Raw genomic sequence first — 27,528 nt, forward strand, 5'->3', positions numbered from 1 at the left:
GACTTCCTTTGGGAAGAGCCTCACAAGACGGGACAGCCTGCGGGGACCTTAACATACCCAGCAGCCTTTTGCTACTGCTAAATAGTGAACATCAGTGTCTAATAGTGTCTAAATAGTGAACATCAGAACACATGCAGAGAACGGGAGATGCCCTGTGCTTTCTGAGAGGGGACTGGACACACCTGGAGCTCCCACCCCTGCAGCTGTCACAGGCCAGGACTGCAAGGCAGCCCACACGTAGGCTGAAGCCACGCCCAGGCCAGAGGGAAGGCCCCATCACCGGCCCAGCCCTTCCCACTGGAGACACGGCCAGCCACGGCCCCTCCCACCCTGTGGACATAAGGACGAAGATGTGCCAGGGAAGGTGTCTGGGGTGTCAGGCAGGCATCTCTCCTCCCAGTTAGTTCAATTTAGTCGAGATTTTAGGAGAGCATTTACAAAGTCAGGCTCTGTGTGTGAAATCTCCTGAATTGAATTAAAATACACATTTGGAGTTTGAAGCATGCTCTTATTTTTATGCCATAAAGACACTGTGGGGCATGCAAGGTGGCTCATGCCTGTAATTCCAGGGTTTTAAGAAGCCAAGGCAGGAGGATTACTTGAGTCCAGGAGTTAGAGACCAGCCTGGAAAATATAGCAAGACCCCGTCTCTACAAAAAATCTAAAAATTAGCCAGGCACGGTGGTGTGCACTTGTGGTCCCAGCTACTCAGGAGGCTGAGGCAGGAGAATCACTTGATCCCAGGAAGTCAAGGCTACCATGAGCTAGAATGGCACCACTGCACTCCAGCCTGGGTGACAGAGCAAGACTCTGTCTCAAAAACAGAGACAGAGAAAGAGAGACTGAAATTTCTTTAGTTTCTGAGATACTTTCAAGACTTCAGTGGTCAATATGTTAAGAATCTGAGATCTAGCCACGTCTAGATGATATATTAATCTCACTTTTGAGTAGGAGGACAAAATCTCTTTTCTGAAGAACATTTTTGCTGAATTCCTCTTTGCCTGCTTCTAACTCATGTTGAATAATTTCCAACCTTCCCTTAAAGTGACATCTTCTATAGCCTCTGATGTATTACTCAGCATTTTTAACTAAAGAACAATTGTCTTTGCTTATGTCTGCATTTCACAAAATTCTCATTGCACTCTATTGATTCCATGTCACCCATTAACACAAAATATTCCAGGACCCACAGCACCAGTCTTTGGCAGCTCCATTCCCTGGCTTCATAGGTTTTGTGAAGTGAATTATTTAGCTTTAAATGGCTAAAGTATATTTCAACAAATTTTCCAACAAATTTTCGTATTATTCTTTTTTTCCAGTTGCTATCTACTAAGAACGCATTTAGTCATCAAGCAGTGAATTACAATCATACATAACGGCTACCTAATATGGTTGCACGTTGTTTAACAGTCAAATAGTAAGAAGTTAAGGTCTTAAAGTTATAGTTTAGTTATAAAGGTGCTAAAGAAATGCCTGTTTTGTTGTATAATGAATTTGTTTGGGGAAGAGAAAACAGAAATAATGTTACTTTTACAAGTCTGTGGAATTTACAATAACACCTCCTTCCCTTTTTGTATCTAGGGATGCTTTCTACTGATCCAGGGTCACTGAAGAATCAGATGCGTGAGCTGTGCCCCGATCTGCCTGCCTGTCCAGGACCCATCTCCTCCAATGGGCTTGGAGCTTCTTGGGAGAGCACTGATTAGAACCAGACCAGCCAGCATTCTAATCCCTGCTCTTTCACTTAGTAGGCTGTGACTGACAAAATGACATGTTTCTCTCCCTGAACCCCAGTTTCCACATCTATAAAATGTGGGTGTAAATACCTAACTTACAGGGCATTTGTGAAGATTAGATAAAATAACGTGTGTTGAATGTGTAACACAAAGTACCTGCTTGCTAACACTAACACGACCTATATCTACACACACATTTCCTGTGTGTTCACACACATACACGGGGCATGTGTTTAATCCTGTGTGTGGACGTGTGTTTAATCTCTGTACCCCCCAGAGCCAGCACAGTGCATGGCCTGTACTATAAACCACACAAGGCTGAAGAGGGGGTTGGCCTCTCCCAGAAGATGAACATGTTTATGACGGATGACAGGACACACATTACAACTGTGTACAACTTACAGCAAGACAATACGCTGTAAATAACAAGGAAGCTCAAAGATGCTGATGATTAATTCTCCTTTTCCAGGGGAAGGTTTGATTCAGCTAGAGACATAGATTTACTCGTTGTCCTACAAAATAAATCCTGATAAACAATTATATCACAAAAACACACCAGAGTTCCAGTCCTGTAAGCTCCTGTTATCACAGTCCTTTTAAAAAAGACGCTGCCTTTAATACACTTTCCTAACAAATCCCTTAACATGGGATCTATAGGGACTTCATTTGAGTTTGAATACCAGACTAGTAAACTTAAAGACGTGCAAGATTCCAAGCACGGATATACTGACTCCATTGTAAGATGAAAGCATAGTATATCAAAATTGAAATAGGAAAAAAAGCTAAGAACATATATGCTTTCAACACTTCAGTTTACTTACAAATACAGTCACCTAAGCAAACCAGTGATACTAGGGGCGTTAATATTTGGGTGCTTTGACACCATCAAATAATTGGCCTGAATACGTTGTCCTTTGGAAAGCAAAGAGATCGATAAAAAGCCACCATCCCTGCTCTGTCTGTCCTTCCCACCCACCTGAAGTCCACTTTTATCTGCGGTGACGTCTAAGGGGTTGGTGACCCTGATGTGAGTCCTGTTTTCGGGGACTCCTCAATTCAGCCAGTGGTTTGCCTGGTTGTTTCAGATGTTGGCTTGTGCTTTGGCTGGGAAGAAACCAGATGCCCGGGGCAGGGCAGCAGGGACCTGCCCAGTGCTATGGATTGCATGAGAAGTCTCTGGTAGTTTTCTCAGTGACCCGTACCAACCCAGAGAAGCATGAAATACAGAAAACCTTGCTGGGTCTTCAGACTTGGTCTTGTTCTCTTCCTTTTTTAATTTTAATGATTGGGCTTGTTTTGGTCCTTTTACTTTTAATCAAATCTAGTGGGAATCCAACAGACTGGAAATTTGGAGTCTGGTTTCTACACATTATTTATTAGTTCTGCCTCAGCTCTCTGTTCGCTTCCAGAGAAAATGTGTTACTAGCAAAGCCACCTTTGGTGACTGAGACATTGGAGAAATTTGTCTGTAACACTGTCAGGAATTTCACCTCTGCCTCCTTCTTCCACGTCCTCCCCACTGCCGTGAGGGATCCTTTCCCTGAGCTAAAAGTTGTCATCATTGCTTAAAATTACAAAATTTTGAGAGGAAATGGCAGTGTCTTGATGTTCCCCAGGGAACGCCTGGTCCCAGCTGTGCGCCCTGGACAGCCCCGTCTACAGCACAGCTTCCATCAGCTGCTGTCACACTTACTTGTGCTGCCAGTTCACTTTCATTTCTTCTGTAAAATACTTCATGAAACACTGAAGTCGTATTCCTTCTGGGGTGCAGAGTATCTTCAGTGGAGAAGCAGATTTCCCTGCAGAAAATAAAACATCCTCAGATCTAAGAAAAGGAGTGCTTGCTGTATGATCACAGACGGCGTCACTGCGGCAAGCCCTCCTGTCCCCACCGGCAATCCTGTTCACACGTGTGTCTCTCATAAAGTTGGCCAGCCACAAATTCTTATACTTTATTCCTATGCTGTATCCATTCATTAAACAAGCTCTTACCATGCTAGAATTATCTGAAAGCTCTTTGTGGAACACTGTGAAAGACACAGAACTGTCTAACAGATTCAGCATCTGCCCCTCAGCAGCTTTGCTTAAGAAAAGGAGGCAAAGTAACAACAGCGCATGGCAAATGCTATGTCAGTTGACCCTACGCTGAAGTATTGTAGAAAATCCGCAAAAGGATTTAGCAGGACTCTTTCAGGTGGCAGTCCAGGAGATGGGAGCACCTGGGTTGGTTCTTCAAGACCAATGAAGCTTGGGTCAGAGGAAGGAAAGCAGAAGAAATCCCAGAGGCCACAAGAAAATGCAAGAAACGAGAACACACATAGTGTGCTTGGAATAAAAATGTAGACTAATTCAATTAAGGTAGGTGATCTATAGGTCAGATGTCAGCAAGGAGAAGATAAGGAAGTAGCATTGATGAACGCAGAAGCTCTGAACTGGGTAGAGATTGTTATCAGATATTCAACCTTTGGAAATTTACATTCACATACAGTTACCTAGAAAACTAGATTTACATAATTAGCACAAATAATGGAAAATAAGATGGTCACCAACTGTTGCGGAGGATATTGTAGCAAACAGCGATTTTAAATAGTATTGTTTCATTTCAGTAAGCAACTTGAAATTTATATTATATTAAAATTATTCTTAGTCTTCTACGTAGTTACTGTGCTTCTAGGAGTTCAAAGAACACATTCCTAAATATTGAAAGAACCTTTTCTTGCCCAAAGATGTGCATTGTACAATTATTTGAAGTAACGAAAACTCATTAATTTCTCAATAGAAAAGAGCTTAAACCATGATATTGTGATTCATGAAACAATAAGTAATTATTTTCAATAGTTAATGTGAATGTCACATCTATATAAAACAAATTATTATAAAATATGTGGAGAAAAAACAAAAAATGAACGCTGTTTCTGACTCCAACTATGCAAAGAAATAAAACCAAAATAAAAACGCTTGTGATAGCGAAGCTCTTTGTTTTCCTTTTATCCTTAAATGCACATGAGGAAAGAAAGCACATCAACCAAAACTAAATAAATAAAGACCCCTTCCGTGACAGAGTTGGGAAAGAATGAAGAGATCGTGCGAGAAGCTCTCTGCAGCTGCGTCACCGCGTCTCGCCAGAGCGCTACCTGCCTGCAGCTGCGTCACCACGTCACGCCAGGGCACTGCCTGCCTGAGGCTGCGTCACCGCGTCACGCCAGGGCACTGCCTGCCTGAGGCTGCGTCACCGCGTCTCACCATAGTACTGCCCCCTGCTGCTACGTCACCGCGTCCCACCATAGTACTGCCCGCCTGCGGCTGCGTCACAGCGTCACACCACGGTACTGCCGCCTGCGGCTGCATCACCGCGTCATGCTGAGGTACTGCCGCCTGCGGCTGCGTCACGGCGTCACGCCGACGTACTGCCTGCCTGCGGCTGCCTCACGGCGTCACACAACAGTACTGCCGCTTGCGGCTGCGTCACCACTTCACGCCGAGGTACTGCTTGCCTTCCGCTGCCTCACAGCGTCACACCACAGTACTGCCGCCTGCGGCTGCGTCACCACGTCATGCCGAGGTACTGCCTGCCTGGACCTCCACACCTCCCTAAACCCCGCTAGTCCACTGCAAGGGAGGAAAGCACCCAGGAACCCAAGGGACAACAGGGGAGGAAATGGCCGACTTTGAGCCCATCCCCAGAGCTTCCGGAGGTGGAGGGAGGGGCATGAGGTCTAGGGAACTGTGCGGGGCTAAGAAAGCCAAGAAGTGCCCAGGGAATGGAGTGAGCCCAGGACTCGGAGGGTCCCTGCATCTGGGCCGGCTGCAGACAAGAGGCTTACTGAAAATCTGTAAGAAGCAGAGATCCCTGACCACCATCTCCCCTCCCCAGTCAGGTGGGACTCTGTTTCCTCTACCAGGAGACAGCAGTTCACCCTTCAAGGAATCACAACTTGAAAAACAGCTTGGGAACTGGGTGAAGTTAACAGACTGCAGAGCCATATTCCCCCACCCGACCCCCTTCTCTCCCCTCAAATTGGCTGACACTGACTCATGAAACCAACACCACCCTAACTAGGCGGAACACGGGAGGGACAGAGCAGCCTGAGAGCAAACCACAGAGACCAGAAGCAGCTCCCCCAGCCTCCATCAGCCTCTCCGAGTGCTCCCCCATCCTCCCACAGTGTTCCTCCAGCCTCTATCAGCCTCTTCCAGTGCTCCCCCAGACTTTTTTAGCCTCCCGCAGTGCTCCCCCAGCCTCCATCAGCCTCTCCCAGTGCTTCCCTAGCCTCTATTAGCCTCCCCCAGGGCTCCCCCAGTCTCCATCAGCCTCTCCCAGTGCTTCTCCAGCCTCTATCAGCCTCCCCCAGTGCTTCCCCAGCCTCTATCAGCCTCCCCCAGTGCTCCCTCAGCCTCCATCAGCCTCTCCCAGTGCTTCCCCAGCCTCTATCAGCCTCCCCCAGTGCTCTCCCAGCCTCCCAGGGCTCCCGTGTATGAGTCTGTATGCATCGGTGTGTGAGAGTCCACATAAGTGTGTGCCCATATGCGTATGTGTGTGTGTGTATGAGTGTGCGGGCATTAGTGTCTGAGAGTTCACGTGTGAGTGCATGTATAAGTGTGTGTGTGTCGGGTGTGGGTATACTGGTTGTGTGTGTGTGTATGAGTATGAGTGGGAAATCGTGTGTGTGAGACTGCTGAGTGTGGGGATGTGTGTGGGTGTGAGTGTGTTGACAACGTGGCTTCCACTTCTTTCATTCTGATATGTCAGGGAGAGACTACGGCCCACGGTGTCCGGTTTCCCATGAGAATAAAGGTTCCCTAGCGATGTGGGAAGTTCTGGGCCTGTCCCCTCTGTCCCTATCCAACTCCCAACATAATGTGTATGTCCTCTCAGTGGCTGCATCTCTGCCTCGAGGTGACGAGCACACAGTGAGGACTCTGCCTTTTACATTTGCCTTATACACACTCACTCTTCAAGACCTTCTGGTCAGTTCTGTTATCCGTGAGTGACCCTTGGGCACATAATGAGATATTTTAACACAAAATAATTTCATGAGTATAAGAGTAAAGCCACATTTTTACTACCCAAAACAATCTAAAGATTGAATGCAATTCTTATCAAAATTTCAATGTTGTTTTTCACAGAAATAGAAAAATAATCCTTGGCCAGGCACAGTGGTTCAAGCATGTAATTGAGTCTGCAGCAGACAGATCACACGGTCAGGAAATGGAGACCATCCTGGCCAGTGTGGTGAAACCCCGTCTCTACTAAAAATACAAAAAAATTAGCTGGGCATGGTGGTGCGTGCCTGTAGTCCCAGCTACTCTGGAGGCTGAGATAGGAAAATTGCTTGAACCTGGGAGATGGAGGTTGTAGTGAGCTGAGATTGACCCACTGCACTACAGCCTGGCAACAGGGAAGGACTCCATCTCAAAAAAAAAAAAAAAGGAAAAATAATCCTAAAAGTCATATGCAATCAGGAAAGCCTCTAATAGTCTAAGCAATCTTGAGGACAAAGAACAAAGCTGGAGGCATCGCACTCCTTGATTTCAAAATATATTATATAGTTACAGAAACCAAAACAGCATGGTACTGACATGAGAACAGACAGATCAGCCAATGGAACAGCATAAAGAGCCCAGAAATAAAACTAAACATTGATGGTCAATTGGTTTTCAACAAAGATGCCAAGAAGATACAATAGGGAAAGACAGTCTCTTTAATAAATGGTGCTGGGAACACTGAATATCCACATACAGAAGAGTGAAATTGGTGCTTTAACTTACGCCACAAGGGAAAATCCACTCAAATTGGATAAAAGACTTAAACGTAAGACCTGAAACTGCGAAGCCGCTGGAAGGAAGCTTGGGGAAGATGCTTCACCCCATTGATCTGGGCAGTGATCGCTTGGATAGGACGCCAAAAATACAGGCAACAAAAGCAAAAGTAAATAAATGTGACTGCACAAAACTAAAAAAGCTTCTGCGCAGCAAAGGAAACAATTGACAGAATGAAGAAAGAACCCATGGACTGGGAGAAAAAATATATTCAAGCTATGCATTAGCTAAGGGTCAAATACTTAAAATCCATAAGGAACTGCACAGGAAGAAAACAAATAACCCGTTAAAAATGGGCAAAGGATCTGAACAGCTATTTCTCAAAAGAAGACAGAAAAATGGCCAACAGATACATGAAAAATACTGAACATCTCTAATCATCAGGGAAATGCAAATTAAAACTGCAGTGAGATATCATCTCACACCTGTTAGAATGGCTATTATCAAAAAGACAAAAGATAAAATACTGGCGAGGAGAGAAGGCTACGCTTGTGCACGGTTGGTGGCATGTAAATTAATACAGCCATTATGGAAAACAGTGTGGAGCTTCCTCCAAAAACAGGCTGAACTGACATGTGATCCAGCAGTCCCACCTCTGGGCATTTATTTGTAAAGATAACATAATGATGTAACGTGTACGACGCAAAGTGAGAGTTTTGAAAATTCATTACGGCTATTCAACACGTGTACAAAGCCGCTCACAGCAATTGTGTAAAAAGCAATCATGCCAGTTAACCTAAGGCAGGATAGAAGAAGTGGCTAATCAGGAAGCCCAGACAGTTTCTTAAAGTAAAATTCAAACTCCAGACAAAACTGTGAGAAGTCCTTGAAGAAGCCTCATGGGCAGCAGATCACCACCCTGCCCTTCAATCCAGGGCCTCACACAGAACACCCACCGCAGCTCCATCGTGCCCTTTTGCAGCAGTGACTGCCCATCTCAGGAAATAGTGATTTCAGCACCCCAAATGACTTGAAAATTAAAAGGCATTTACTTACCACAGACTCTACTCATTGCCAAAATCATGTCATCGTACACTGAAAATGAGAAGGGATACGCACCATTACGACATGTAATTTTAACAGAAAGCCGCATTTTCAATGTTTAATTAAATCGATACAGGAAATTGTGATATTCAGTTGAAAAATGCATCATTAAAATGGCAATCTTTATCCATAAAAGGCTTATGTGTGCAATAAATCCTTCTAACCTCTTCACTTTTAAACAAGGATCCAGAACATTTTACTTAAATCCAACTCTACATTTAACTGAATCACTGCCTCTGTGTTTCTATCATTTTAACTGCATTAGTAATGGGTTACTTGGCTTCTGATGATGGACCAAAATGACATTTCATATAAACCCAAAGTAATATCATACATTATTCTAAAACACTGAAAAAACTCTGAAGGCAACCAAAGAACAAATATATTTTCTTGTACAGTGTTACCGCTAAAGAAACAAGGTGTGCTATAGCTGAGGCTAGAGATAGACCTGCCTTCAGAACACATCGCATCCTGTTGGTGAAAGGAATTTTTTGTTCGCAGAACAAAGAAGGTTTTCTTTTACCTTTGCCAGCTATTTCAAGGATGGACGCATCTTGGCCTCTGTCATCTTTCAAGGTTGCCTTGTATTCACCATGGTCCTTCTTTGACAACTACAAATAAAACACATTCTATATTTATGTAAAATCAATACAGCAATAGAAAGTGTAATAAACTCTAATACATTTTCTTTGCAAACCACTGAAATTCAGGATGCAAATTAGAGGAATACAGAATTTCGAGTTATTTGAAAGTGCCGTTTTTGCTTTGCTTTCGTCTTGTATTACTCAATGCCTGATACCTTTGGGATGAGCAGCTGACAGGTTCCCCTCTCCAGGTCAGGCAATGTCTCCGTTTCATACAGAACGTCATCCTTGAGCCATTTGAAAACGGTTTCTTTCTTGGTGTTTGCAACCTATGAAATAGAAATCTTCAGTTTAGTATGTAAATCATTCCGACTCATGAGAAAAAGTCTATTAGAATTTTAAATCACAGAGTCCCCTCAAAAAACCTTAATTTTTACTATAGACGGTCTCAGACGAAGGCTTATGGAAAAGCTGTCGCTCCTAATAACGTCAAACACATTTCTAAATTCCAGCTTCTAAAGTTATTAAGTCCTCACAGTTGCTCACAGAAGGACAAATGATTCTCGTCATTCTAGTCCATGAAATTAGAGGGCATAAAGATCTTCTGGTCTATATGAAATGTCATTAACAAAGACAAGTCTTAAGCAGTATATATAGGGATTTCTAAATAATATAGAATATTCTGAGGGTCCATAAAGCTGCTTGGCAGCTGCTCTTTTAGCAGCATCACATTTCAGGTACAGGGACACAAAGGAAATGAAACCTTAACATAAAAAATGCCCACTAGAGGTGAGGACCTTCCCTTAACTGAAATTCCTCACAATTCAATCACTGGCTAGAAACTAAGCTTTGCGGACTCCGAAGATAAGTGAGCATTCCAATTCACATGCTCTGGCATTCGTCTGAGGGACAAGGAGGAGTTCGTATTCAGCATGGCAGGCTATACGAATCCCATTGGACTATGCGAGTCTGACAGTTCTACATTCACATCCATGTGGGTTCAAGAAGAGTGAGGGACGAGGAAGAATTCGGATTCAGCATGGCAAAATATACGAATCCCATCAGATTATATGAGTCTGACAATTGTACGTTCACATCCATGTGGATTCAAGAAGAGTGATGTTGATGGCAAATGATTCAACAGTGTGATCAGCTCTGCTGGGGTAACAGTACAACACAGAATTTCCACATGTGCTATGGGAGATGGCATCGTTCTTGACGGCACTGGGACTGAATCTCTGTGAAGCAGGGGTTTCGTCTGTTTCACTAACACTTGTCCCCAAGTGCATGGCTGCCTGCCTGGCACACAGAGGTTGTCACGTCAATGTTTGTGGAATACACAGATGGAAGGTATCCCACTGAGCTCCTAAGTAGGGTCTTCCTTCTAAAGTCAGAACCACTCTTTGATAACAAATCTTAGAATGGACTGAGGCTGAGGCTCCACGACTCTAGCACACGATCCTCTTTACTTTAACATTTCAGGATTTTCTTTGGTGTCTGTTTTCAATACCAATCTAATTGCTTACTGTCTCTTAAATCAATACTGTTTTCCCTTCCTCTCTTCTTCAAAGAAATTTTACATTGCTGGTCCTTTCCAATTTTACATTGCTGGTCCTTTCCAATAAATGCCTTTCCAATGACCTTCAATTTCTGTTTTCTAAAAAAAAAACCGTAATCAATGTATTTGTCCTATAAGTGGGGGAGGCAGTTCTAATTCCCCAAAACAACTCATTTGTTTCTTCTCTGCACTCCCTCAACTTCTCTCTACCATAAACTCTTTAAAATATGGGCACCTAAACTGTACATGAATGTCTAGGAAAGATGATAACATCACTTCTTAGGCTACATATGGCCCATTCCTGACTCACACTTTCTAAGAGTCAGTGCTAATTCTCCACTTCTGCTGTGTAACAAATGTTTAACAGATTTTCTTATGTTTATGATTGCGGTTTCTCTGTGTCTTAAACTTTCAAAAATGGTTTTCTCTGAAGTTATAATGTGAATGTATCCCTGTATAAATTTTTCTCCATGTATTTTTTTAGTAAATAATTTTTAAAATAGCCATCTGCACCACATTATTAAATGAAAAACCGTGTAGACAAAATGGTGCACAGAATCACAGGCTTGACAGGGACACAAGTATGTAAATCAAATGTATTAAATTGCACAAAAACCTCAAATCTCAAGTAATATTAGTTTTCCCAATATCTGTGTTTAAAGATTTATGAATCACTTTAGTCAGGTAACCTAAAATACTTTTAAATATTTATAGACAGTCCTATCCCACTAAGATGATATCAGAGCCCATGGAAAGCAGAACTTGGGGGTCTTGCCACTGGCCTTGGGAGTGCACACCCACCTTTGATGGCACGGTCAGAACAACAACAACAACAACAAAGAATAAACTGACACCATAACCGAGTCACTCTGACTTGCTCTGGGCTTTGAGTTGCTGACTCCCTAAGGAACTGATTTTTGCAGTGCTGATGTCTAAAATTTTGAGGAAATATACCTTTCTGCATAGAGTAAATAATTGGAGAAAGTTGTTTTTCCAGCATAAATGGACTACGTACATAGGCTATCATCAGTCACCTGATGGGTTTCTTCCCTTTAAATATCCATTATGCTTTTCATTTGTTGAGAAAGACTTCTAAAGACCACCTCCCTTGCAGCTTCCTTGCAAGTAACCTTCTTCTCTTCTTTTATCAATGTTTTCATTTCTGAGTCTTCCTTTTAAACATACTAGTGCAAGAAATTCACTACCAAAAATCTAAGTATTTAATAAATTTACCACAACCTTGAGTGTGTTTGATATTAAAGCCTTAGCTCTAGTTATCACACACACACATATATATATATAAACAGGAAATCAAATTGCAAATTAATTACCAATACGGAGGATGATCAAAATAGTAAGAAAGGTTCGTTTCATCACACAAATTTCTACGAGCAACCTGCACCTATCTAGGGTGTGTTCAACACCCACCTAGTTCCAAACCTCCGTGCCCACCCTCCTGCAAATCCCTGTGTCTGGGTCCACTCCCGAGTGCACTGCAGACCTCTTCATGGCAGGTCCCCACCCAACGCTTACGTGCATCAACAAGTTCACACCCCAGTGTCCCCACCAAGGTGGCCCAGTGGAGATCACCAAGGCTTAGCCCTGCCTCCTCTCCATTTGTCCCGCTTGGCCTCACTTTCCTGCTCAACTTAGATAGCTGGTTGACCAACTAACTACAGTTAAGCAAGACCCAAAGTTCCTATTCCATCTTCCCTTCTTGCAACATCCATCCAGCAAGACCCCGATCATGAGTCTATCCCCTGACTCACACCAGGGTCACCGGCCACATCTGGGAACATCAACCCCAGCACCCCTATTTGGGCCACTACGAGCTGTCTCCACATTGGTGCACTCAACAGTGATTTCCATTCTTAATAAGGAGCTCCTGTCATGCCTCCTTCAGTGGCAATCACAGTCCACTCCTGCCACCCACCCCACCATGGGCCACCTTCCTCATCTTCAACACCCTTCAACCTTCACTGGAAAGAGCGTGAAACCAACTGGCTACACTGGTGGATCTGCTGCTTGCTCTGCCCTGGTTTTTGGCATCACCCACACCCCCTCATTGTCTTTCACGGCGAGCTGCCCTGGGGGCCAAGCAGCCCGCTGCACAGCTGTGCTGACCTCCTGGTCTCATCACCCTCCAGGTCAGCACTGCCCCTCCTGCATCCCCATGCCCTCCCTTTCCTTCACCTGTGACTCCTCTTCTACTGACCCCTCTGCCTATAAATAGGATTGAGTGTCCTCATCCAGAAAGAGAGAAAGACAAAGCCACCCTGACTCCCCTCTCTCCCTCACGGCCCGCTGAGCACCTCAGAGGGCAGCGGGCTCCTGCTCACATTCTCCCTTGTCCCTCACCTCCTCAGCCCACCACGTAGAGACCCCGCCTTGCCAATAGCACCCAGGCCATGCTGCCTCCAGCCACCCCTCCTCACCCAGCCACGCAGCACTTCCTCCAGCTGCCCATCTTCACCTGGCCATGCAGCACTTCACTCCAAAGTCCCTCCCTGCCAGCAGCCACCAAGTCATTTGCTTTCCCTCTGAACTCTCTGAGGGTTTCTGCTCAATAATCCCAGAGCTGCTCTTCTCTTCTCCTCTGACAATCTGAATTTTCCAGAATGCCCCGATTGTTTGTGATGTTCCTGTCTCTAAAGGCTGTCCTTTGGCAGCTTGACCCATTTGTGTCATGTCCACAGCCAAGTATTCCCGATATCTCATGAATCCACACCCAATATCTCATGAATCCACGTGCTCCAGTTGACTTTCCCATTGCTGCCAGGTTCACATGTCCCGTTGTGAGCTGGTTATGCCTTATTGCCCATTCCACGGATATAACTAAATCTTTGTGAAATTGAATGTATTCTCAAAACCCTAAAACTTGGCCCTCCCCATACAGTGCTGATCTCAAGTAATATCACACCCACTCGGTCCTTCCCTCTCACCCACACCCAGCTGCTTGCCAACTCCTGCTGGTTTTAACTGCTGGATGTTTATCCTAAATCTCCTTCTCTCTGTGGATATGAAACTGTCCTGCTGGAGTTACCCTTTCTCAGCAGCCTGCTGAAGCATCGTCCTCCAGCCCTGCCACCTTCAGCCTTCCTTGTCAACAAGCAGCCCATGTCACTGCACTAACAGCCCTCAGGTGCTCTGCACCCTCTCAGACCATGGCCAGCCTCTAGGTCCTGCAGGAGAATGCCCCAGTTGCCCATCAGCCTTGGGTTTTTTTTATTTTTATTTTTAAGTGCACAGTTCAGCTTCTCTGTCCCTCCCTGCTTCTCTGTCCCTCCCTGCTTCTCTGTCCCTCCCTGCTGCTGGATCTTCCTGGAACCATCTTTTCCCACTCTCTGGCCTGCATAATTCTTAGTCCCCTTGGCACACGCAGCTCAGGAATCATCTCTTTGTTGAAACTATCTGTTTACTTTTCTCTCTTATCCAGTAGACAATAAGAAACTAGTTTGGGGGTAAAAATAATGTATTATTGATCTTTTCCCCCCATCCCCTCATCCTGAGACAGTCAAATAGTAGGCGGTTATTAAATTGAAGGTTTGCTGCTTAAAAAGCAGATTTTTATATTTAGTAATAAAACATTTCATTACTACATTGTTAAATGAAACTGAAAAAAAGCATCTTGTCTCCAAAGCATGCCTTTTCTTTCCTGATGAACTCGTATGAGCAGCACCTCCAGGTGTATTTCACCAGGGCATGCTTTCTCATAAACTCAATAATAGTTTAAGTAAAATTGTTGCAATCCAACCTTCTATTGCATCCCATAACACTGTAATCTTTTCATGAAGAAGAAAAGACAAGCACTAAAGTCCAAGTAATAAAAACTCCACAGGACCCGAAAGCCACTCTGCCCATCCGCAGTTACACAGACACCACACGTTTCATCACCAGCAGCACAGATTTGGCCACAGCTGCTCCCTGAAAGGCCCATCTGATAGGAACCAGAACGAGACTTAGTGTTTCCCTGTTAGAACCAGGTTTCTCACCTTGCAAACAAGTCGAACTTCACATTCTTCTGTGATGTCCCAGTGCAATTGCTCAGCAAAATGAGGGCCTAAGGAGGAAAAAAAGGAAAAACAACTTTTTAAAAAGGAAGTAAACAAATAAATATATAGCTATTATATATATACCTACACATATACGCATGGTGTGTATATATAATACAAAAGCATATATTATATATATTTACGTAATGCATTTTTGGTGGAAGACAATAGCTGTGCAGAATGAAACAGATAGTTTTCAGGCCTGGGATGTCGACACATGTTAACACTGATTCTCCACTGGAATCTGTGCTTCCTGGTAGGAGCACACCATCTGATGGCTCCTCCTTACTGACATCTCATATCTATTGCTCTTTAGAAAGGAGACTATTGAAATAATTATATTTTGTTTCCCAAAGTATGTCTAACCGAACATTCGACAACACGGTAAATATCTTTAAATAAGAGCATAGACATGAGATGAAGAAATAACAGTTTGACCTAGCAATTGTGTAAAACACATTTTCTTTAGATAGCATTCAAAATCAAAGATGGGTTTATGTATGTTTTTTTAAAATGTTAATCATTTTTATTTAAAATACATGTAGGAATAAGTCATACACTAATACCCTTTTGCCATTCAATGCAAAAATACAAAGCAGATTTGGAAAGTATGTGTTGACTTCTTTCATATACATGAATACATCCTACAAAGTTGGCCAAAAAATGTTCATAATGTAGAAATAAGTAAAATAAAATATTTGTGACTATTAGAAATAAAAACAATGAAAAATAAAAATGAATGTTTTGATTTTATGTTTCATACTTTATATTCTAATTTTTCTCAAGAAGTATAGAAATCCCATATATAAAAATATTATTTGAATAAACTCTTGGGGTATGTTTGAGAATCTAAAATGTATTCATTTTCCTTTGTATCTAGTTAACATGTATTTGTAAAAGCAATCTAGTTAAAATATATTGTTTGTCGTCAGAAAATTTAAAAGCTCCCACAATTTTAAGTAGAATGAACAATTTCCTGTTGATAGGAATAGCCTCTACTGCCTTCTCTACATTTCAAAGCCAAATGATGCCCCTGCCTCCTCCACCTCCATTCTTTATTCTTTTTCATTAAAATTGCTGGATTCTGTCTGGACATTAAAGCTAGAGGCACGCTTTCTTCATCACTCATGGCTATAAAGTGGGTTCCTTTCCCATGCAGTTGGTAAGCCCCATGCATCTACGAGATGCTCAGCCACATAAGAAATGTTAGGAATTCGACAAACAACGGAAGAGCCGGCCTGTCCTCTGAGTGCAGGGTAACATCCAGCCCCTCACAAAGGCTCAGAGCCGGCGAAAGGAACAGCCGGGGCCCCTACAGTCAGGGAAGGCCACAGCGGGAGGCCACAGGGAGATAGGAAGACCCACTTTGGACTTGGGATTGGAAAGACCTCAAGAGAGACAAGACCACAGAGACAGGCATGGACCCCCAAGAAGGGGCAAGGTGAAGAAATCAGTCCGGCCCATCCAGGAAGTTGTCCCCATGGTGGGAAATAAGATCTGGTTAAGCGGTGGGTACAGATTGTGGAAAGCCTGCGTTTATCTGGTGCATGCTTTATGGGGCTCTTAAAGTGTTTTATGCAAAGGGGTGCCTAAAAAAGAAATAAGTGTATCGGAAGAACCACCTCCCAGCAGCGTATAGAAGAGAGTAGTTAGTCAGCAAGTCAGCCACAGATCCTGGTTAGACTGATGGTTTCTTTGACTTAAGATAATAACGGGAAATGTGAACATTAAACAGACGAGTCTGGGGCTTTTAAGGGTAGAAGCATTTTTTAAAATGCAGGCAAAATACATGTAAAGGACAAAGAACAGAAAACTATACACATTTCTAGTGCTAAGAAATGGCAATGGTCTAACTTTTCTTTTTTTTTTTTTTTCTTTTTTTGAGACAAGGTCTCACCTGTTGCCCAGGCTGAAGTGCAGTGGCGTGATCATAGCTCACTCCAGCTTCCACCTTGGGATCAAGCTAGGACTACAGGCATGCGCCAACATGCCCAGCTTCTTTTGATTTTTTTTTTTTTTTTTTTAAGACAGGTTCTGCTTGTGTTGCTCAGGCTGGTTTTGAACTCCCAGGCTCTGGTAATCCTCCCCCCTCAGCCTCCCAAAGTACTGGGATTACGAGCGTAAGCCACCATGCCTGGCCTGGCCTAACCTTTAATCATTTAGAACAGCCTTTAGGGTCACTTGGGATCACGTAGGATCTGCTTCTGACAAATATTCCAATCGTAAGTCTTTGCTTTATGCTGGGGGCAGGGGAGCAGGTCAGTGACTCACCTTGTTTCCTGAGAAATTCTTTCCTTTGAAACTCAGCCTCTTCCAGCACAGTCCTGAATGCTAAATTCAATATTTAAAAAAAAATACATATGAAACATGTTTGCTTCTCTCCAAAAGAATTTCATTTGAATTATCTTTTATGGACATATGGAAATATACGATATAGCATACCATCTCCAATAAGGACTAGAGAAGACTGACTTTTGGCTTTTCCATCATGAATCTGCACAGTGTAGGTCCCCTCATTTTCAATAGTAAATCGATCCATCACCATCTCAATAATGCCAGTAGCTTTGTCACATTTAATTCTGTGTATCTGCAAGCAAAACAAGGGAAATGGAGAATTATACAAGGAAATCTCTCCTAGTTTTCCCTCTCAGCATTTAACAATTACATCAGCCATGAGATCTTAAGGGATTATGACAGGAAGAAACCAAAATGAAATTTTATCAAGGAAACCTCCCGGTGAACAAGGATCAAACTTGTGAGTATGAGCTGTCACTCAGTGACAAAGCCTGGCTGTGTGAGGAGATCTGAGAGTCCAAACCAGGTACCTTCTAGGCAGACTCCACACCTACCCAAGAATGAGTTACTAACGTGAAGCAGATAAAATTCACAGGAGAAAATAAAATGATACGCAATTGATATGAATTATTACGATCACCAGCTGATGACAAAATCCCACATGGATAGTGGCAACAGGCAATCTCCACAGCCACTGTCAGCTTCAGTTCCTGAGACACAGCACCCACAAGCCCCAACCTGCTGCTGTCCATTAGGATGCAGGGGTTTCAGGTGAGGAAAGGATAAATGGACCTCCAACAGGTGTTGACTTTTTTAATCACTTTTGATTTTTTATTTTTTAAATGTTTCATTTTATTCTACAGTACATGCACAGATATATAGGAACACATTTTATTTAGGTAATCCTACAAGTCGAAGAACAAGTGTTTCTCTAACACACAGATGCATTGAGCAAATCTGATCATTTTTTTCCCTCTGATTTTGTGATGTTTATTTATTAAATTTTTAACTTCACTAAAACCGTTTTCCCTACCTTTATTAATGCTTATTTCTCTTTATTTCTCTTTTTTATGTTTTATTTTTATTTTTTATTTTTTTGTTGGTTTCCTTATTTGGGGGTTTGATATTTTTACCTTTTTGTGCTTGATAATTATTAAAATTATTATAAATTAATATTAGTAGTTAAATTTCACTTTTTCACTTAAATAACTCTAATTCTAATGGAACCTTTCAAAACATCAATCAGTCTGTGTAATTTTTAGAACTGTTTCAAACCAATTTCATATGGTGTTGGTCTTTGCCAATATATGTTCTTAATATATTCAACCATCTCTTCTTTGTAATTCTGAAAACAAGTTTTCCTTTGTAACACTATATAAATTTGTCACATCCCTGTGGTCCCAGCTACAGAGGAGGCTGGGGCAGGAGGATGGTTTGGGCGACAGAGAAAGACCCTGTCTCAAAAAAATAAAAAGAAATTTTGTTGGGCTGGGTGCAGTGGCTCACACCTGTAATCCCAGCACTTTGGGAGGCCAAGGCGGGCAGATCACCTGAGGTCAGGAGTTCCAGACCAGCCTGGCCAACATAGTGAAATCCCATCTCTACTAAAAATACAAGAATTAGCCAGGCATGGTGGCGCATGCCTGTAATCCCAGCTACTCAGAAGGCTGAGGCATGAGAATCGCTTGAACTCAGGGGGCAGAGGTTGCAGTGAGCCGAGATCACGCCACTGCACTCCAGCCTGGGCAACAGAGTGAGACTCTGTCTCAGAAAAAGGGGGAAAAAAGAAATTTTGTCATATATAGTGCATACGACCAAACTACAAACATTTGCCCACACAATTCCCCCTTCCTGCCTGCAGTGCAGCTGTCTTATTGCTAAGATGGGAGAAAGATTGGGAGGGGAGGCTGTTGGTTGCTCTGAGAACATTAAACTGCATCGCTTCATGATTTCTAGGTTTTACTGTATGACAGGAACAGTCCACAGAAGCCTGGACTACCTGCCTCTCTGCTGCTTTGGGGATGAATGTAGGGATACATTTCATGCCTTGGAGTTCCCCGAGGGCCATGCCCCACAGTTCTGAGCTCGCAGGCCTCTCTGCAACCGTGCAGCAGCTTCTGCCCATCCTTGCCGTGGCCACCTCACCCGAATGCAGCCCTTGTGACTGGCTCCAAGGGAGACTTCCCTGATGTCTCGGGGTGAGGCTTGGTGTTTTCTGGGGTTTCCACAGCTGTGCCTCCCCTCCCCCAGCAGCACCCTGCCCTCAGGAGCACCCTCCCCGACCTACCTATCCTCCTGCCATCTGTCTCGCTAGACATTGAGCCCCTGAGAGCAGGCATGGCCTTACTCATCCCTGCAGCCTCACGCCGTGCCTAGCATCATGCCTGGCAGTGAGAAACACAAAACACACATCCGTCGAGGTTCTGATGAGAAAGTCAGCTGGAGGGGGCTTAACTCATCCTGCCATCCGTGGTGTTGAGGTGGCTGTGGTATCTGACGCTACTGAGTGACACTGAAAAATTTTAGAAGATAACTATCCTTCTAGGTGAGAGCCCACGGACGTGGTCAGGACCAGAGCGTCCTTCCCAGTGCAGACCCAGGAAGCCTTCTTGATCAACTGAGACCTTCCCCACCAGATCAGTCATTGGCTGAAACTACAAACCTGCCCCAGCCGGTCCTTCCTCCATCCCTGGCTGCACCTGTCACCTCCCTTCCTTCAACAGCTAACCCCCTGCACCACCCTCTTTGACCTCCCTGCCCTGGTGCAGCCACACCTTGGGCACAGATGCCCCAACCCAGGCAGCATCTGGGGTAGAGGCCTCCCAAGGCCATCGCCTGCTCCCAGCTCACCTTCCCCATGCCTCTGCTCGCTCAGCGTTTGGGATGCCCTAAGATACTGAAAGGTTTTATGGCTGCTAGTGGATTGCATTGTACTCCACCTGGATGATACAATGTCTGACATTGAGCAGGGTCTTGACAGTAGAAGGACCACATCCCAGTGTGTGACTCGCCCTAAATGCAGCAGTAATGCAGGGCAGAACGGCGTTCAGGACATCCAATGTCCAACGCGGGACTCGCCCCAGCCATGCCACCGTAGAGTCACGGGAGTCTGGACGCCCGGCCTCAGCGTCCTCGTGCCCAGAGTTAGCAATACGGCAGTCTCAGCTGCTGTCAATATTTTCTGCAGATCTTCATCTACCTTTGGATTGATCCCAGCTGGAATTGGGGCAAAGGCTTTGCAGCCTGAATAATGATCTTACCCAGGATCCAGAGAGGCTCTTGGAGCCTCATGAGCAAAACAAAAAACTAATAGTCCGTGGCGCTCAGCAAATGAGGCAGCAAAGGAGACTCTGTCAGCCCTCAGAACCACACTCCTCTTACAACCCTTGCCATAGCAGCAATACTAGAGAATTTCTATCTGCAGGTGACAACGTAAGTTTAGCCAGAAAATCAGCAACCTCCTTCTGACAAATCACATGCATTTATTTTCACAATGTTCTTTCTGAGTTTACATTTCTGTTTTGATATTGCAAATGCCAGTGCCACCAGAGAGGCTTTAGAAGAGGAATATTAGGAAACTAGCCACTTGGTTCAGTTTCTCTCTCTGTTCATTTTCTTCAGCATTGTTTCTAACTTCTTCTGCCTGACATTCAAAGCCTGTATCTTCTGACCCATTCCATTCCCAACAATATTTCCTAAGATCACTCAGGCAAACAGCCCCCTCCGTTGAGCCCACCCCTCCACTTCCCTGTGTCCCTCCCCTGATCATTCCTGGCTCTCTGTGCACTTGAGCGGCTTGGAATGTCTCATTCTCTCCCTCCCATCCCCAACCCCCACCCCTCGACCCCCGATTTCTACCTCCTTGACACCCATTTCAATAACCCTCTACCCTTGAAATCCTTCCTGACTACTTCAGCCTCTTCAACTCTCTGCCTTCTCTGAATCCTGAGAGTGTTTACTGCACTGTTTTAATAGAACCTGGGTTCTATCTTTCTTCTCTGTCCTCCTCTCCTTGAAGGTGTATTTCTTTGACCCATGACAGTCTCTGTAAGGGCAGCTTCACATCTGACTGTTCTGTCCCTGCTGGTGCATTGGCCAAGCGGATATTCACCAGGTGACGTACAGGATAGGTGCTGCCATCCACTGGGAAAGGAAGAGGACCGCCCAGGCTCCCAACAGCTCCTGGGGATGCTGCAATTGTTGCTTCATTGAATCTGACTTTCAGGGTTTACATGAATAAAGTCTGCTCCACTCCTACCCCAGGTTTTGATTTCCCATAAACACAAAAATCACCTTCACAATTAGAAATTCCAATATTATATCAGAGATGTAGACCACACAATGTATACTGTGTAAGATCATTGCGAGTTTTTCTAAACAGAAAACTGGCACAGGAAATTGGTACATCTAAAATGATAGAAAGAGACAGAAATGGATGGGAAGGCATGACCTCAGACTGTTTTTGAGGGAGGGAGATTATTTTAAGAAATGGCGGCCGGGCGCGGTGGCTCAAGCCTGTAATCCCAGCACTTTGGGAGGCCGAGACAGGTGGATCACTAGGTCAGGAGATCGAGACCATCCTGGCTAACACGGTGAAACCCCGTCTCTACTAAAAAAATACAAAAAAAAACTAGCCGGGCGCGGTGGCGGGCGCCTGTAGTCCCAGCTACTCGGGAGGCTGAGGCAGGAGAATGGCGTGAATCCCGGGAGGCGGAGCTTACAGTGAGTGGATATTGCGCCACTGCACTCCAGCACTCCAGCCTGGGTGACAGTGTGAGACTCTGTCTCAAAAAAAAAAAAAAAAAGAAATGGCTCAGCTGGGGGCGGTGGCTCATGCCTGTAATCCCAGCACTTTGGGAGGCTGAGACGGGTGGATCACGAGGTCAGGAGATTGAGACCATCCTGGCTAACACGGTGAAACCCCGTCTCTACTAAAAATACATTAAAAAAAAAATTAGCCCGGCGCGGTGGCGGGCGCCTGTAGTCTCAGCTACTCGGGAGGCAGGAGAATGGCGTGAACCCAGGAAGCGGAGCTTGCAGTGAGTGGAGATCGCACCACTGCACTGCAGCCTGGGTGACAGAGCAAGACTCCGTCTCAAAAAAAAAAAAAAAAATGGCTCAATTGCAGGAAGCACAACAACTTTGCCGCCATCCCTGGAGACTGACGTCACTCTTGGAGGTGCCATAAGCAGGAGAGGGACCTGTGATTACAGTGGACACACTGTCCCATGGACCTCGGGTTTCTTTACAGTGTGGAGTATTTACTTTCAAATATCAAAAGTAAACTTCAGGTTGATCAGACAAATGCACTGTCCTTATTTGTATGACATTATCCTCACTTCGAACATCTATGAGTAGAGATTTAATGATAGGAACTTACTCTAACTGGCTCTGAGTAAGAAAAAGGTATGATTCTCATCAACTAGATTCTTAGCAATATAGCAGCTTTTTCCATTTTCTTAGCTGCTGTGCTGCAATGTCTTGGTAGGTTTTAGAAAATAATTAGGCTTCTTGCTAATGCCATTACGCAGCAAGATGAAGTTCAATGATTTTACGAGTGTCATAAATACAGGCTTTCATATGGCTTCCACAAAATAGCATCAATCTTCAAATGTAAAAGGCACCTGTGGATTGTTAATTGAAGAAGTAAAATATATTCCAAAAGATTAGCCATGGAGCCAGGGCACCCATCCTGAAAGGAAGCTCTATACAGCAGATAGGAAATGTTCATCAAAAGATATCCCACAAATAAAGTGCACTTCCCCTAAATTCCATTTCATTTCATAGCATGGTCTCTGCTCAAAGAAGATTTCTCCAATTACCTGGATCAGAAACTAAGTCTCCCATAGGAAATAGTTATATCATTGGCTTTTTTGCAGCCCAAAAGAAACTAGATGTTTTCTACTTTCTAGCCGACTCTCCCATGTAGGAGTGAGTCTTAAAGTGTGTCATGATTCTCATGGAAAAGATTGACTGAAGAAGAAAATTCTATGATCCTTGTCCATGCAAGACTTCTGTCTGATCAACATTCATCTAACTGAGTCCTGCTAAATGCCCATCAGACACAAAGGCTGGACTACAATGAGGGGTCCAGCTTAGAAATATAGTAGGTGGGCTGCCTGGGAGAGTGAGAGGCTCCTGCATCCCACGGTTCCCCTAAAACTTGTGTAATGAACAAACCAATCAACACTGAGGACTTAGTAGGCATCTAAGGTTGCCAAACACACTCTACACTGGGCACTAAGGGAAAAAGGCAGAAGCAGTAAAGATGGGGCCTCTGAGAGAGCCCCAAGTCACCACTGAACAATAAAGTCCCCAAGAAATAGGGCAGTCCTTTAACTGGGTCCCAGGCATGCTGTACTTAGAAAAGAGGACATTTATCGAAACACAACCAATGGCTTCTCAAATATTCTTGGGACAAATAAGGAGTACCTATCATAATTGTTAAGATTCATTTTATACAACCAAAAGCAGAACCCAGGTGGTGTCTGGACCATGACATAACATGTGCCTTTTGTTGTTGTTGTTTTTGAGACAGAGCCTTGCTGTCACCCAGGCTAGAGTGCAGTAGTTCAATCATAACTCACTGTGGCTCGGACCTCCCAGGCTTCAGTGATCCTCCCACATCAGCCTCCTAAGTAGCTGGGACTACAGGCAAGCATCACCATGCCCAACTAATTTCTTAATTTTTTTGTAGAGATAGGATCTCTTTATGTTGCCCAGGCTGGTCTTGAATTCCTGGGATCAAGCAATCCTCCCACCTTGGCCTCCCAAAGTGCCGAGATTACAAGTGAGAGCCGCCGTGCCTGGCCAGAACATCGCTCTCGACAGCCACACTGTCAGATCAGTCTGCCACACCAAGATTACTGCCCAAAACAAGTAGGGAAGCTGCAGAAACTTATTCCCCAGGGATGCCTTCCATGGGAAGCTGTTGGCGGGGGTAGAATGCAAGGAGGCCTCTCTCACAATGGAGCAAAAAATAGATACCTTCAAAACCACTATCAAGAATAAGTGAACTGATTCATCAAGGATATTTTCCCCACCTAACCTGAACCTTTTTCACAAAAACAAGCTCAAAGTCATTTTTAATTCCAACGGGCTCAGATTTTAAAGACTCCTGATGTCTCCTGTAACCCAGACCAAACCTTTGAACATTGTAAGAATCAACCATCTCCATTCATCTTGTCAACCTCCCACGCCCCAACCTTTAAGGCTCAAAAAGGGATGGAAACAGAGTGTTGACACTCAGTAACTGACCTACCACAACAAAGGCAGGCTCCCTGCAAAGACAGAGATCACTCACACAGGAACTCACCTCGCTGTCAGAGACTTCTCTGTCGTTAATAATAAATCGGTAGCTGGCGTCTGGTGATAAGTGCTCAGCCTGGAGCCAGAAGCGAACCTGCCCCTTATCAAAAATCTCATAAGCTAATTCTGATTTCAGAGGAATTGCTACAGGAAGAAAAGAAATCGCAAGTCAATAATGCATGAATCCTTGTGAGGAAGAATAGCTGAAAATTGTAGGGAAATATCAATCCTAGTTATTAAATTTTTTGAGAATGTGAAACCCTGGAGTATTCGATTATGGAAGCCAAAAATAAAACATAAAACTTGAGTTAGCCTGTTGTTGCCTCTAAAGCCTCATACCACGTGAGTTCTCAGTTAGCTTTCCGGACGTGTTCGATGAGTAAAGATGCCTGGATTATTTCTATATTTAATGCAATTCAATAACAGAAGATTTCACTTGATAGGAGATGAAATCTTGGATTTCACTTGGATTAGGAACAGCTATACTAAACCCAAAATTCAAATCACTCTGTACGCAATGCCAAGTTTCAACAAGCTATAATATAAGCTAATATTTGTTTTAAATCAATAGGTTTCAATCTTGTAAGCTGGGATCAGGAAATGAGGCCATCCTTTCCCCAAAGCTGTTCCTCCAAGAGCTCATGCATTAATGAACACGGCTCTCCAGCCAGCGGCTATAAGCAGAGGTGTAGGGCTGGAGGCTTACTTACTGGGGTTCTTTATTTCATTGCTCAATGCCATCAAACGTTCGAGCTCTAAAACAAAGAAAAAGTATTTCAATTGATTTGGACCTGCACATTGAGAGGTTTGTAGACATCAGCCAGGCTACACACGAGCAAGATTGGAAACCCCCAGCATTTAATTGAGGACATGAAAGAAATTTAAACTACAAGTCTGAGGGACGTAGAGGATAGCTTTACCAAAACTTCACCATTTTAAGAACCCACCTAGTACAGGGGCAGGTGAGGACAAGGCAGGGTACAGTCATGGGGATGAAGGAATTGGGGGCAGGGGCAGGTCTATCCCTGGAATATAGGAAGACTTGGAAGACAAAAGGTTAAAGGGAGCCTTTTCCAGTTGCTTGCACTTAATGTGAGCTCTTTCCCAAAATTGATTGGACCAGCTGAGAACATGCTTGTGGCCTGTGACTTTCCTTCCCCTCTCAAGATTTCCTTCTTCAATCTCATTGAAGAAAAGTATACATACCACTCATTTCATCACTATAGTTTATTACCGTGAATTTAAAAAAAGGAAGGAAGGAAGAAATAAACCAAAAAAATAAAAAGTAAATAAACAAAATACACTGCATTCCTGACAAAGTCCCAAGAGCAAGGTAAGAAAATCTGAGGCTCTAAGCCACTTCATGTTTTCTCCTTCCTTCCTAAAATTAGAATCAGAAACAAGATGGTGGTCTCCAAGGCCTTCAAGAACATGTCTTTTCAAAATAGAAAAATGAAGTCAGATTTTTCTGACCAAAAGTAAATTTACACTGGCAGCAGGTTTGACAGGGAGGACAGGCTTTCCCAGTTAAATCTTCTGGTAGGAATTTCCATACATGGAATGAGCTAAATCTTCAACTGCAAAGTTTTGCCTCAAATATATTTGAAGTCTATACACGATATAAGAGAGGTGGAAATTTTATCTTTTGCAAATATTTAAAATATTTAAAATTAAGATGGAAACTTTGAAATGGTACAGAGGAATGCATAGCTTTTCAGAATTCCTTCAGGATGTCTTGAAGGTACAGAACTGTGCTGACCCTGGAGGCAGGGCCAGCAGAGGCTGCTTTAAAAGCATGCAAGTAGATTTCGGGTCCTTCCCCACCCTGTCTGTGAGCGGTGAACTGAGGACCCCAGAAAGGCAAGACAATGTGGCCTCCTCATTTGTCCGGCTGTGTCGTGTTAAATGTGCATGAGTTTTCCCGAATTTAACCAACATTGAGCCAGACCTGCACACTCGAGAAGCTGGGAGTGTGATTCTGGCTGCGCCCTCCATGGGTCCCTGCCCATCCTCCTGCCCAGCCCACAGCACCCATCCTGGGTCAGATGTTCTCAGATCACAGCCTCTGCATGATATCAACCAGGACAGTGATTACTAACTAAAGGATCTGCTTGTCAATCGTAGGGCATCCCTGGAGATCATTTATGCCATCCGTGGAGACCATTTTAATAGAAAACTTTTGGAAACTCACATGCCTTAAAGATCCAAAGAAACCCAGAGATCTGAGGATACCATCCAGCCCTACAAGGTCACGCTGCATCACTGCCCCTTCATTTTAAAATGTCTAAGGCTGACGCTGCCCTGTGAGTGGGGTAGATGAGGGGCCACACAAATACACGTGATACCAGACAGTTAAAAAAAATCAGCCCTGCCTGCCTGAGACTGTGTGCCTGGTGAACTCAGATCTGTGAACCTACCTAAGAAAACTGTTATTTTTCCCCTTGATTACTAAACAGACTTTTCTCATTTCTCTCTGCTGTCTTCCATTTGTAAGAGAACAGCAGGTTTTCACTATGGCAGTTAAAAATTATTTCACACGCATAAAAAAATTTTTCTTTGATCATCCAGATTTCTCAGTGTTGGAAGGAAGGGAAGACTCTTCCATCAGTAGGTCTCATTAATTTCATGGATTTCTTAGCTAATATGTTACCCTCTGCATACCAAACTATTAAAATGTGGCTAAGATTCAACTTTAAAAGTACAAGTTGAAGGCTGTACAAGCAATATATCAGGACCAGAGACTATTGGTGGAAACAGTATAAATTTTAGAGTTTGTTTAATTTCTAAAGTAAGTTTTGGCTTACATACATAGCCCCCACTGCCAGCCTCCTGCAAACACACATCTTTTTTCTAAGCAAGTAAGTCTTTTCTATGTTGGCATCAATCTTTAAAAGTGTGATAAAACCAAAACAGGCAAGGTTCTGCCATATAAATATTACCTTCTGGGTCCAGAACAAAACTGGAGGACACTCCATCTGTATCACTTACAGACACAGAGTAAGTCCCTAAATCCTCCTTATCCGGATTCTTTAAATACAGCTTGGAGCTAAAAAGGAAGAAGAGTAGGTGAATGTCGATCATTTCTGTTGGCAGGAACTTCTAAAAGTTTCCAATATCCAACTTCCAGGCCT

General features: G+C 43.8%; 1 protein-coding gene across 1 annotated transcript in view; it reads right to left on the reverse strand.

The window, feature by feature from the left end:
- MYOM2 (myomesin 2) overlaps nt 1–27,528 on the reverse strand; it is a 99,789-nt gene that overhangs the window by 12,542 nt on the left and 59,719 nt on the right. Inside the window, exons 23-32 of the mRNA XM_033177663.1 lie at nt 27,337–27,443; nt 25,108–25,152; nt 24,405–24,541; nt 17,237–17,381; nt 17,066–17,125; nt 14,735–14,802; nt 9,400–9,513; nt 9,124–9,211; nt 8,553–8,591; nt 3,430–3,535 (exon numbers count right to left, since the gene is read on the reverse strand). Coding sequence (XP_033033554.1) covers nt 3,430–3,535; nt 8,553–8,591; nt 9,124–9,211; nt 9,400–9,513; nt 14,735–14,802; nt 17,066–17,125; nt 17,237–17,381; nt 24,405–24,541; nt 25,108–25,152; nt 27,337–27,443 — 909 coding nt within the window. The remainder of the gene's footprint in view (nt 1–3,429; nt 3,536–8,552; nt 8,592–9,123; nt 9,212–9,399; nt 9,514–14,734; nt 14,803–17,065; nt 17,126–17,236; nt 17,382–24,404; nt 24,542–25,107; nt 25,153–27,336; nt 27,444–27,528) is intronic.

The sequence above is a fragment of the Trachypithecus francoisi genome, unplaced genomic scaffold (genome assembly GCF_009764315.1).
Source record: "Trachypithecus francoisi isolate TF-2019V2 unplaced genomic scaffold, Tfra_2.0 Contig01558, whole genome shotgun sequence".
Classification (NCBI taxonomy): domain Eukaryota; kingdom Metazoa; phylum Chordata; class Mammalia; order Primates; family Cercopithecidae; genus Trachypithecus; species Trachypithecus francoisi.